Source organism: Theropithecus gelada, chromosome 3, assembly GCF_003255815.1.
Source record: "Theropithecus gelada isolate Dixy chromosome 3, Tgel_1.0, whole genome shotgun sequence".
NCBI classification, from domain to species: domain Eukaryota; kingdom Metazoa; phylum Chordata; class Mammalia; order Primates; family Cercopithecidae; genus Theropithecus; species Theropithecus gelada.
In genome coordinates, this window is record NC_037670.1 from 166873773 (window position 1) to 166886934 (window position 13162).

Consider the following 13162-nt stretch of genomic DNA (forward strand, 5'->3'; position numbering starts at 1 on the left):
AAGATAAATGTTTATATTATAGTGAGATTGTGGAACATAAGTGACAAAGAGAAGATTCTAAAAGCAGTCCCAAAGAAAAGATCAATCTCTCCTGGTGGAATAGACTGAAAAGATCAATGAAAGTCAAGAAAGAGGATCGAAAATAACCATTTAGTGAGAATTATGATCCCCATTCATTAAATACTGAGATGGAGGAAAATATATTTACGAGTGGAAAAATAAAAAAAAAAAGGACTATGAGTTTTCCAATAAGTTATCTTTTTTGAATTATAGCCAACAAAGGTGGGAAGTAGTCCCAGAAGAAAGGCATGAGGTGCAGCTGGTGAGGGAACCCATGTGATGGGGCAGTCCTGTTGGGCACGTGTGACTCGGGGGATGGAGTAGGCTAGGGCATGAATGGGATGGTACAGGGGACCCTGACTTGCAGAAAAGACAATGAGCTCACCCGTTGGTGCCTTGTGTTGGGGACGCTGATGGCACATCCTAGAGAACATGCCCAGCAGACAGAGGCGCGGCTGTGGGGTGAGGAGTTGAACTCAGAGATGCAGCGTGAGGCCTCCGGCTCCAGATAGCTCTGGAGAACAAAGTGAAGACCGATGCATTTATGTTGTTTAAAAGGAGCTAATAAATATCTAAAGCAGTCATCTAAGTGTGTTCTAATATAAATCCTGTGTTCCTGAGATTGTGGGGATTGAGAGAGGAAGTGATGTCACTGTGGGAACTGCTCTGTGGGGACAGGGACGTCCCTCTTCCTCTGCTCCTGCTCACAATGACCCTGATCTGGCAAAGCTCTCATCCTGCCCCGACTCTGCCATGGGCACCAGGCTCCTCTGCTGGGCTGCCCTGTGCCTCCTGGGGGCAGGTGAGTCCTCAGACACCAACCAGCCTCATTGTGTGTGTGTTTGTGTGAATGTGTATATATGTGAGATGAGTACAACTGCTTTCTTCATTCTGTTTTCAACTTGTGTCTCCACAGATCACACAGGTGCTGGAGTCTCCCAGTCCCCCAGTAACAAGGTCACAGAGAAGGGAAAGGATGTAGTGCTCAGGTGTGATCCAATTTCAGGTTATGCTGTCCTTTACTGGTACCAACAGAACCTGGGGCAGGGCCTAGAGTTTCTAATTTACTTCCAAGGCACGGGTGCAGTAGATGACTCAGGGCTGCGCAGTGATCGGTTCTCTGCAACAAGGCCTGAAGGATCCATCTCTACTCTGAAGATCCAACGCACAGGGCAGGGGGACTCAGCCTTGTACTTCTGTGCCAGCAGCTTACACACAGCATGACACAACCGCCACCTTCCTGCTCACAAACCTCCTCCTCTCTCTCCTTGCTTCCTTATGATACTATTTTGCATCCTCATCTCACAACGCTTCTCTGCCTCTTCCAGAATCGTTGCTTGCATGTCTGCTGCTCAGATCAGCAGATGTGCGTTGTACACGTTAATCATTTTCTGTGGAAGGCCCTTTGCTGATCTTCATTATCCATCCTTATTTTCCACGTTGGATACTGCTCCCTTCAAGATTACTTGTTGCCTGCAAGGGATCCTACTTTTTACATTCAAATTTTACTTTTCATTAATACATATTTGATGCTGTCTTGAAGGTAATCTCATTATCGTCCCAATCTTCTGCTAATCTTTATTTTCGTGGTAACATTGACTTATTTTGGGGGACATGTATTTCATCTTTGGTAATGGAAATGAAATAACTATGCACTTCAATTCCTGTATGTCCTTCCTACTTTAGAGTAAATCCGATTTTCTTTTTTTTTTTTTTTTTTTTTTTTTGAGACTGAGTCTGGCTCTGTCGCCCAGGCTGGAGTGCAGTGGCCGGATCTCAGCTCACTGCAAGCTCCGCCTCCCGGGTTTACGCCATTCTCCTGCCTCAGCCTCCGGAGTAGCTGGGACCACAGGCGCCCGCCACCTCGCCCGGCTAGTTTTTTGTATTTTTTAGTAGAGACGGGGTTTCACCGTGTTAGCCAGGATGGTCTCGATCTCCTGACCTTGTGATCCGCCCGTCTCAGCCTCCCAAAGTGCTGGGATTACAGGCTTGAGCCACCGCGCCCGGCAGTAAATCCGATTTTCTTCCATTCCTCCCATTCTATCCTGCTCCCTTTATATGATAGTTTTAAGGGAGAAAATATCTATTAGACTCTAATGGCTGCTATGTGATAAGAGTTATTTAGAATGAGGGTGGGATATTAAGCTTTGAGTAAAGCAATAGTCAGGGTTAAAACCAGTGTTGGAATCAGGGTTTAGGGAGGTTGCTCATAAAACCTGCAGGATGGCACTTCTAGAATAGTCTCCCAGCTCACTCTGCAGACACTTCCCAGCATCCCTTGGGCCATTGCAGAAGCAATGATGAAACTTAACTTATTGGCCACAAGATGGCAGTGTGGTCCACTGGGATCTAAGGGGCTCTGGGGACAGCCTGGGAGAGCAGCCTAGGAGGGGAAGGGTTAAGAAAAATTAAGGCTCAGATTCAATATTATGCAAATGTTGCAACAGTTTACAGTTATTGCTAGGCTACCTACAGCTATGCAAGATTCAGGAAATACCTCTAATCTTTAACGAGATCCACAGTTGAAGAATTTTGGCCGGCAGCCTTGGTGTCAGCGGCAGGTGCAGACAGAGGAGCAACTGCCTCAAAGGAACATGGGGGGCCGGGCGCGGTGGCTCAAGCCTGTAATCCCAGCACTTTGGGAGGCCGAGACGGGTGGATCACGAGGTCAGGAGATCGAGACCATCCTGGCTAACACGGTGAAACCCCGTCTCTACTAAAAAATACAAAAAAAAAAAACTAGCCGGGCGAAGTGGCGGGCGCCTGTGGTCCCAGCTACTCGGGAGGCTGAGGCAGGAGAATGGCGTAAACCCGGGAGGCGGAGCTTGCAGCGAGCTGAGATCCGGCCACTGCACTCCAGCCTGGGCGACAGAGCCAGACTCAGTCTCAAAAAAAAAAAAAAAAAAAAAAAAAGGAACATGGGGAGGCGAGGGGCGGGCTGTGCCCTAAGCCCAGTGTGTCTCTGCTGCACCCTATCTTCCCTGCAGGCCTCGCCGGGCAACAGCCTTCATGAGAGGAGGTGGATCCTGCCTGAGACCAGTCAGAACACCCTGGACAGCTGGACTCCTAAGGCATGGGGGATGACACCACAGGCCCACCAGACTGTTCCCTAGAGAGGGGCCTCCAAGCCCCAGCTCACAGTCCTGAGGATCAGGGCACTTAGTTGGGAGAGCCTCTCCTCACTCTGACCCTGTCATGAACCCCAAACTCTTCTGCATGACCCTTTGTCTCCTGGGAGCACATGAGTCCTGGAAACAGCTGCAAAACCCTGTCATGGGTTTGCAATGTCTGGACTCCAAGCCTTTTTTCACCTTTCCTCTGAAGAGTCCCCCTACCTCTTAACTCTTGTCTTCACTTTCCATCTGCCTCTCCAGCAGACTCTGTTGATGCTGGGATCACCCAGACACCAAGATACCACATTATACAGACAGGAAAAGAGATGATCCTGGAATGCGCTCAGGTTAGGAACCATTATTCAACATTCTGATATCGACAAGACCCAGGACAGAGGCTGAAATTGATCCGTTATTCAGGTAGTGGTGGCAGCAGGACCAAAGTTGATGTCACAGAAGGGTACAGTGTCTCTGGAAACAAGCCTGAGCATTTCCCCTAAGCCTGGCATCCACCAGCACCAGCCGGACTTCTCTGTACCTCTGCGGCAGTGCATCCACAGCCCTGTACAGCCAGCTGCTCTCTGCACCAAAAGGGCAGCCACAGGTTGGAGGTGGGTACTCCTTACGGAAGGCCCTGCCTCAACCAGAAGAAAAAGCTGCCCTTTCTGAAGCTCTTCCCAGACTTCCCAGCAATGGGGTCTCATTCTATGTGTGCTCCTGAAGCATGAAACTTAGAGTGAGCTGGGGTCTATCACTGTAGTGGGGATGTGTAAATGCAAACAACATAACGCTATTTTCTTCAATTTGGAATATTCTGGGAATTGTGCAAAAGAACGGTAGCTTCCAACATGAAATTCATATTTCACTTTCTTTTCAAGGGAGAAGAAGAAAGCAGAAAGCAACTGGGAAGCTTTGGCCTGCTTGAGTGATTTGGGATTCTCATATAGTACACATAACATCACCTTGGCTTTGGTTCCTTTGGATACCGAGCATGTGTTCTCTGGAGGACAAGAAAATCCGATTTTTTCTTTATAAAGTTACAAGCACACAAGTGAACAATCCACTTAGGGAAAATGTTAATAGATGCAACAAACTCTGCCATTAGACCTGAAAATAATCAGCTAGTAGAATTATAAAAAGGATTGTAAGCCTCTTACTTAAGTACCTGTTTGAGTTCCTCTGAGGATAGATGAAGGAAGGAACTTCTTACCGTCACTGTGACTTGGATTAGAATCCGTGAGTCCCTTAACTTGTTTTTCTTGTAAAATATTATAAAATAATATAGAACACGCATTTCATTTTCCTTTAGCCTGTAGTCCTCTTTAGCATCCACAGGGAGAATCCCATATCCCGGTGCAAGACTTTTTATGTTGGGATCCATTAACTGAAGGACTGGGAGGACCATAGCTGGGTTTCACAGGAAATACACACCCCATATGCAGAGAACCCCATATGTCTCTTCTGTGCCCAATGTCCCCCTGTGAGGCTGCCAAGAGGGGAGTGCCGGGTCACCCAGGACCCCCCTCTCAAAAAGAGGAGTGGGCTGCTTGCTTGGCAGAAAAAAAAAAAAAAATCACCAATTGGCCAAGCTGCTGAAAGCCAAAATGGAAGGCTAATATGTGAGACCGATGAACGCCCAGTTTCTCAAATTATTAAATTTATAACAGTTCATGGTTCTTGGTATGACTTCAACAGCGAGTGAGCGTTTTTTTCTTTGTCTATAGCTTTCTTTCAGCCATTGATCCTTGGTTGTGTCTTAGCCTCTTGTCAGTCCAGCTCATTTTGATACTAAATTTGGCTGCTGTATATCTCAGCAAGAAGCACGTCTCATATTCTCCATATTTTACGCGGTCATCAGTGTGTTCCTGTCTTATTCTTATTTTATATGATGCATTTCTAAATTGGACGGTACAGAATACAAGCATCTATTTGTATAGGACTCCCATCTTTTATGGGGATACGTCAGAGTAGGTGAGCGTGCACCGTGAGTCTCTGCTGGAACCTCTTTGGATTCTATGTCCACTGTCACATGGTCTATTGTCATATGCATATTTCTCATGGTTCTCCTGACTCTTTCAGCAACGCTCATTGCAGGATGTTAGAAATCTTATTACTTCTAATGGCAGAATGTTAGAAATTGTGTTAACTCTTAAGGCAAAATAAAATATCCCAGACTCGCTTTTCCATTGCTGTTTCTATTAGTTGTGGTCCTGGAGATATCAAGGCGGGACAAAAGGATATTTGCAAAGGTGTCCCAGGGTTAAGGGAACCCAGTAAGAGAAGTAGAAGTAGCCTAGGAATAGCAGAATCTGTGGCTCTCACTCACATTGGCCTGAAATTAGTAGGAGAGGATGTGGATCCCAAAGCATCTGCTACTGTAGCTTTAAGGCAAGGCTGCCTATAAGGTGCTATGGCCTTTGGTAGGGAAGAGTAACCAATATAAAATAACGAAGCAAGAGGACATACACAAATCAGAACAAGTGGTGACCCTACCTCCGTCTGATCTCCTGACATTGTCTCCCATTAGCCAAACTCACTCTGGAGTTAGAGAAGAAGGGAGCCAGTTAACATAATACACTGGGGTCAGCCTCTGAAGGCAGGGTGGATCTGGAGAAATTAACATAAATTATCCAGATCACTATGCATAAGATGGCCTTGAGGGTGCTGAATCCCAAACTGGCTGGCTAGGTCTGTTCTGTGAGCTGATAAAGCCCTAGTGTTATTTCTGGGGAATCTGTACTCTTAATTTACAGACAACCCAGGTCTGCTTTGGATCTGATCAGATAGACTAAATCTTGGGGACTTTGTACCACTGGCCACTCAAGGGAGGGGCTGGAAATGTTATCTGAAGACGAAAAAATAGAACCAGCAGATTTGGTTGAATCTAACATCAGAGAGATGACCTTAGGACAGCCAGGAAGAGCTGGAACAGGAAGGTTTAATCACAGACTCTTCACCCTCTGCTGTTGGGCAGGTGTGTGAGTTCCAGCGTGGAGCACTGCAGCACTAGGTGGGAGGAGGGTGAGAGGGCAATGGGGCAGCCTGGGAGCTGGAGCAGTGTAGGCAGAGGAGCAACTGTCTCATCACAGAAGCTTCTGCCCTCACCCAACCCTTCTGCTCTGCAGGACAGGGAGAGAGTTTGGGTTGTGGGGAGCACTGCACTCAGGAAGCCTGTAGGAGGAGGACACAGGACAGTGACATCACAAGATACTCATTGCATCAGCAAAATCAAGGCCCAGAACTCACTCAGCTCTTCCCCAGGAGAACCAAGCCCTGCGTCAGGTGCAGTGCTGCCTGCCCCACTGGGCCATGGGCCCCGGGCTCCCCTGCTGGGCGCTGCTCTGTCTCCTGGGAGCAGGTGAGTCCTGTGCACAGGACAGCAGCCCCATTCTCAGCCTTCCCACCTCTGTGTCCTCCACTTTACCTCGGGGAGGGCCTCCAGGCTGTCTCCTGGCTCATCCTCCATCTGCTTTTCCCACAGGCTCAGTGGACACTGGAGTCACCCAAAGTCCCACACACCTGATCAAAACGAGAGGACAGCAAGTGACTCTGAGATGCTCTCCTATCTCTGGGCACAACACTGTGTCCTGGTACCAACAGACCCCTGGTCAGGGGCCCCAGTTTATCTTCGAATATGCTAATGAGTTAAGGACATCAGAAGGAAACTTCCCTCATCGATTCTCAGGGCGCCAGTTCCGTGACTATCACTCTGAGATGAATGTGAGTGCCTTGGAGCTGGGGGACTCGGCCCTGTATCTCTGTGCCAGCAGCTTGGCACAGCCCGGCAGAGTCACTGGAACTCTGTGCACTAATCTCTCTGCTTCCATGTACAGCAGTCTCAGACCAGACAGCTGTGAGAAAGGCTGGCGGAAACAAGGCCAGGAGGATCTGCTCAGAGGATGCTGCTGCTTCAGGAGGTTCACAGCAAAATGACCTTCTTTGTTGGATGCCGTACACTATAATGATACAGTAGCTGGCACTCTCCTTTTTAGAAAAAGAAATTCATTTTGGTGTCAGGATTGTTCGACAGATGTGTAGTATAGAAGGTAAAATCTCAAGGGTTTGCTTTATATAATTAAGGGAGAAGAAATTGAGATTTGGTTCGGAGAAATTTGAGGAGAACATGATTAAAGATTATGAAAAAATAGAAGTAGAGCTACCAGATGATAAAAATTGTGTTCTCTGCAACATAACCTGTCAAAGTTTTCAATTGCTAGAAAATATGCAGCAAGGCCTTATAATAACTGGCATCACCCCAGGGCCAGTCTAGGATGGTCATTGCCACATAGCCTGTTGCCCTGTGGGAGGGCCCTGGAACTGGTTCCAATGTCTTCCTTCTGGACTTAGATCTCAAGTCTCAAAACAGAAGAATTCATTTCACTGCTGACGGTAAACAGATAAAGGCTCTCCCATTTCCCCAAAGATACATTCTGCTTCCATTGTATCTCTTCCTGACACTAACTACCCGGATCCATTCCCTTCTGTGACCAACCATCTCTTTGAATATTTCCTAAAACTCTGCAGCCTTTGCATTCTCTGCATTTGTGCTCAGTATTTCTATGGCCTGGAAGGACCTCTGTCTCCCAAGAAACAGCCAGACCCTGCTCATTGCTCAAGAATGGGCTCACGTTGCTTTCCTCTTCACTTCTTACCATGATATTCCCCAGCATTGTACTATACCAACATCTTTATTATTTTCATAGGAAAAGCCAAGTATTAATTAAATATATAGTGAATATTCTTTGATGTTGTGAAATGTATGTTAATTCCTGCTTATATAGCGTTCTGGAATATTACTATTATTAATATGAGGGATACTATTAACCACTAACTATTTCCTGGTTAGAGATCAAAGTCACTTCTGTGAAGTGACAGCAAATGTGAGAACCAACGGAATCTGTTTGAATTACAGCTGGCAGTGTTATTCATTTCAAATTTTTATAATTTAGAAGTAAATTTTTAAAATCTAGAAACCCTTTTGTAAAACGCACTATCTAAAATTTAGTAATAATGAATCTAAATACAACATATGAAAACATATGAGTATAATTAACCGGGATTAGCTGTGGAATATAGGGTTTCCAGGCTGGGTCTCCTTGATATCATCACACTGTTTAATTGTATGGCCTTTATAATTCTGGCTGGTCTCTACCATCTTAACACATTATTTGCAACTATGTAACAATTGTTTATTTCATAATCAAAATGTTGGCTCATGTGTCCTCTGACTCTGTTGGCGAAGGGTGGATTTGAAAATCAACCCGAAATGGACTCTTTGGGAAAGCATGGAGAGGGTGTGTTAGAGGGTGGGGGTGGCAGGAGTGGGGGCATCTCTGTTTCTGATTTGGACAATTTGAGCATATCGCGTCAGAAGGTATGAATCCATGAGATTGTAGACTGTTGGCCACTTGGAGGTGCTGTGGCTCCACAATGCTGCAGAGAACTCAGTGGAGGGGTGGGAGGGGGCCGAGAGAGTGGGGCTGAAGGGGATGCCTGGCTGCCTGCTGGCATCAGCGGAGTGGATGGAATTCCCTGAGTGGGGCCTGGACACGTAGAGTTAAGCACAAACTCTCATTGGCTTGGAAGAGTTGGGGTGCCAGAGGCCTCAGTTTGCACTAAGGAGGGAGTGTCTCTGCCTCTGCACCGGCAGTAGAGGGTGAACGGGCTGGGGTGGCAAGGGCTGGGGAATCAATGTCAGGGCAGGGACAGAGTGGGCAGAGGAAAGTAAGGTGTGATGTGGGCATGTGGGGACTGTGTTCAATCCTGTGCTTCTGGCCTGTGCAAGACAGGAATAGTACATGGAGTAGCAGAACCTGAGGCCTGCCAAAGAGTACAGTGGGCTGGAGTGGCCTGCAGGGGAAAGTACGTCAGTGCAGTGACATCACAGGCCAATGCTCCTATCAGGAAGAAGAGAGCTTGGGAACTGCACAATACTTACTACAGAGACACCAGCCCCGAGCTAGGAGTTCCTGCCATGGGCTTCAGGCTCCTCTGCTGTGTGGCCTTTTGTCTCCTGGGAGCAGGTGAGTCCTGGGCACAGCTTCAAAGTCTCCGATCTCCATTTGCTGTCCCTGAAATGCACGCAGGCCGATGATGGCTTCAGCAGGAGGCTTTCTTCTGTGCCTTATGCTTAACTTCTGTCTTCTGACACACAGGCTCAGTGGATGCTGGAGTCACACAAACCCCAAAGCACCTGATCACAGCAATTGGACAGCAAGTGACGCTGAGATGCTCCCCTAGGTCTGGAGACCTCTCTGTGTACTGGTACCAACAGAGCCTGGGCCAAGGCCTCCAGTTCCTCATTCAGTATTATAATGGGGAAGAGAGAGCAAAAGGAAACATTCTTGAAAGATTCTCAGCACAACAGTTCCCTGACTTGCACTCTGAACTAAACCTGAGCTCTCTGGAGCTGGGGGACTCGGCGTTGTATTTCTGTGCCAGCAGCTTAGCACAGCGCTGCGTGAGCATCAGCCTTCTGTGCAATAACATTCCTGCCCCACTCAGGAAGTGACGGTGAGGGGAGGGCTGCCAGCCAGAGGGCCTCAGGCCCTGGAGAGTGGACAGGCCTTTCCCAGGCACTCTCTGGTGCTTCTGTGTGAGATCTGGTTTAATGCTCACTGAAACTGTCTAAGCGAAGTATTATTTCACCTGTTTACATATCTGAGGGACAGCAGGTGTCCTGGGGCTCATATTTAATAGCTAGCTGAAGTCTGTTTTTTCAACACCTCTGCACTGTCCCTCCTCACTCCGGAGATCTGTCCTTTTACCTGGTGTCCCCTTTTCATGTCCCCAAGAGCAGGATGCTAAGGTCGTGCATGAAGCTGTGATTATGATAGCTTCTTCCCTGACAAGTCCAATGAACACATGACTTCCAGGCAAAACATACCCATTTACTCTTTATTGTGATTTGAAAAAAAAAAAAAGGAAAGAAAAGAAAGGTGCAGTTTTCTGCTCTGTAGCCCTCCTATGGGCAAGGCCAGGGCATCTGTTTTATGGAGACTGTATGAGGAGGGAGCTTTCCTAGGTTCACAGCAAAGGGCAAGAAATGTTTTTCATGGGGCGTGTAGTCTTCCTGTGCCCGATGCAATCTACCATCAGGGAAAGGACTTAAAAATTTGTTATTCATTAGTTAATATTTTTCATTCTTTTTTTTTTTTTTTTTTTTTTTTTAGACAGAGTTTCGCTCTTGTTGCCCAGGCTGGAGTGCTGTGGTGCTATCTTGGCTCACTGCAACCTCCACCTCCTAGGTTCAAACGATTGTCCTGCCTCAGCCTTCCAGGCAGTCTCCACCACACCTGGCCAGTTTTGTGTTTTTAGTACAGACGGAGTTTCTCCGTGTTGGCCAGGCTGGCCTCAAACTCCCAACCTCAGGTGATCCGCCTGCCTTGGCCTCCCAAAGTGCTGGGATTACAGGTGTGAACCATTGCACCAGGCCCATTTTTATCAATAAATCTTTTGGGGCATCCTACTTTGTACAAGGGATTACATCACATGAAATACACAATGGAAAAAAAAGATAATTAGAAAAAAGGGAAAATTTTAAAAAATGAAGAAAAGGGTGTTTCGTGCATTTGAGGGTTTCGAGGTCTGCAACTTTTGGTATATTCTAATTAGTTTACTCCGTTTCTGATTTATATGAATTTCCTCTTTCTTCTCTTTCTCTCTTTGGCTACCTACATCCTTTTGCCAGATTTTTAAAAGTTTTTAGTAACACTATTTAACATGAGATCTACCCTTTTTGTAGACTTATAAGTGCACAACACAGTTTTATAATCTGAGGTCATGATGTTGTACAGCAGATCTCTAGATCTCATTCATCTTGCATGACTGAAATTTTATACACATTGGCAGCAACTTCCCATTTACTCCATTCCCCAGACCCTGGCCACCACCATTCTAGTCTTTGCTTCCTTGAGTTGGACTATTTTAGATAACTCATGTAAATGACATTATGCAGATTTTTGTCTTTTTGTGATTGGCTTATCTCATTTAGCCTAATGTCCTACCAAGTATAGTGGTGACAGTTTTACTTCTGTCTTCCAAAGTTCACACAAATAGCTCCTTGACCAACTGTAACCCAGAATCATAAAGATAAAGGCATTCTTAGAAATATAATTTTTTGTCCTGGCTAAGTTGATTTAACACAACCCGGTACAGTATGGATTCTCCCAGGTTGAGGCATCTGGTCACATACCTGTTTCAATCTACCGTGGTCTCCAGTCTCCACTTTTGGGGGCACCACTGCTGACCAGGTGAATATGGACACAACTTAGACGTCTCTGTCCTAGATGTTCCAGGCCCCAGCTACTGGCTTTTCTTTTAACCTGTGCCTGCAGTCTCCCTCCACTCGGACACAGGGCTCTGCCTCCTGCTCCCATCTCCTTCCTGAGCTTCCGCCCTGCTGGAGTTGCATGGACATCAGGGCCCCTGGTCAAAGTGTGGCGACCCACAGAGACAGAGGGAGGGAAGCTCACCTCTAGCTGCCTTCCAGGGCCCAGTTCTGTTATACCCCAAGCAAGTACTCTGGTCTCCCTTTGGGCTCCACAGTATGAGAAATGCGCTTCATGGATTCATAGCTGACCCCCAGCTCAGTAATCTGAGGACAAACTCAAAGGGAAACTCTCAGAACTGAGGGACTAGCCCTACATTTCTCTGATGAGGGTAAGAATACAGTATTGTAGAGATGCCTTCTTCCCTGTGTAGACCCGGCCCTAAACAGGGAAAAACAGACAGGGTAAAAGTGCCCAAATATGTCTGAGGAGACTGAAAGAAAATTTCCTAAGAAAATCCTTCTCCTGACTTCATTCAGTTCCCAGTAAGACATACCTCATGCTCGGACCCCCAGATCAGCTGAGTATCCGGGATATCACAAGTCCCAGCATCTAACCCCATAGCAACTAATTCAGATACCGGCCTCTTTCCTGCTCCACATTGACCAACCGCCAGAAACGGTCTTGCCGATAGAGTTTTGTTGGCCAGGCATGGTGGCTCATGCCTGTAATCCCAGCACTTTGGAAGCCCGAGGTGGGTGGGTCACCTGAGGTCAGGAGTTCGAGACTAGCCTGGCCAACATATTGTGAAACCCCGTTTCTACTAAAAAAAAAAGAAAAAAAAATAGCTGGGCATGGTGGCACATACCTGTAGTCCCAGTTACTTGGGAAGCTGAGGCAGGAGAATTGCTTAAACCCAGGAGGCGGAGGTTGCAGTGAGCTGAGATCTTGTCACTGCACTCCAGCCTGGGCAACAGAGCAAGACTCCATCTCTAAAAAAAAAGAGTTTTGTCCTCTGACCACCATGTCTATCTAGATATCTAGGCAGATTTAATTTATGATTAATTTGACCTCTTAATCCCATTAAAGGGAAATGAAGAGCATATGTTTTCAATGTAAAGTATATTCATTTTATTTTTAATAAGTTGGAACTAGTAGTAAACCGAGGGTGTCTCTCCAGTATAGTCTTAAGACAACCCATGGTAAAACAAATCTCTTTACTAGGACTTTCTTTTTCACATTTTAGTTCCTAGTTATCCAGAGTCCGGAATATTTAAGAGTTGAAGAGTCTGTCTATGACTGAGATGGTCTGCGGGGGTTTATAAACAAGTGTTCACTTGTCCAACAAGCCTAGGGCCACTCTTTATGGAAGCCAGTTTGTCAGCTGGTCTGGGAATTTTTAATTTAAAATACGGTATGTTGTTTAACTTGAATAGGTATAAAGTCTACAAGTGTAATTTGCATATATAGGCTAGTGCCTGAAGATTTGGGTAGGACAAAAACGAAAGAAGAGATAATGTTTGCAGATTTACGAAGTTTCATTATATAGAACTTCAGGGGCCCGTGGGCTCTAATTTGTGGAGATAGTATAAAGACAAAGAATTAGAAAATCAGAATTCTCTTCTGGAGCCTACATCGGGGTTGTCCTGAGAAAAGATTATGATATGAGGAACATAATCCATGGTGTGGTTAGCAGCCCAGAATGCAGCAGACAGTTCT

The 13162-nt window shown here is 46.3% G+C and overlaps 3 gene segments (V, D, J or C); all 3 read left to right on the forward strand.

Moving 5' to 3' along the window:
- The first annotated feature begins 765 nt into the window (after positions 1 to 765).
- On the forward strand, positions 766 to 1284 carry LOC112620221. The segment is given in 2 exon segments: positions 766 to 862; positions 977 to 1284. Coding segments are annotated over 2 exon segments (357 nt in total).
- Positions 1285 to 6404: 5120 nt separating this feature from the next.
- Positions 6405 to 7106, forward strand: LOC112621704. The segment is given in 2 exon segments: positions 6405 to 6531; positions 6655 to 7106. Coding segments are annotated over 2 exon segments (501 nt in total).
- Positions 7107 to 9009: 1903 nt separating this feature from the next.
- Positions 9010 to 9800, forward strand: LOC112620217. The segment is given in 2 exon segments: positions 9010 to 9196; positions 9329 to 9800. Coding segments are annotated over 2 exon segments (405 nt in total).
- The last annotated feature ends 3362 nt before the right edge of the window (positions 9801 to 13162 follow it).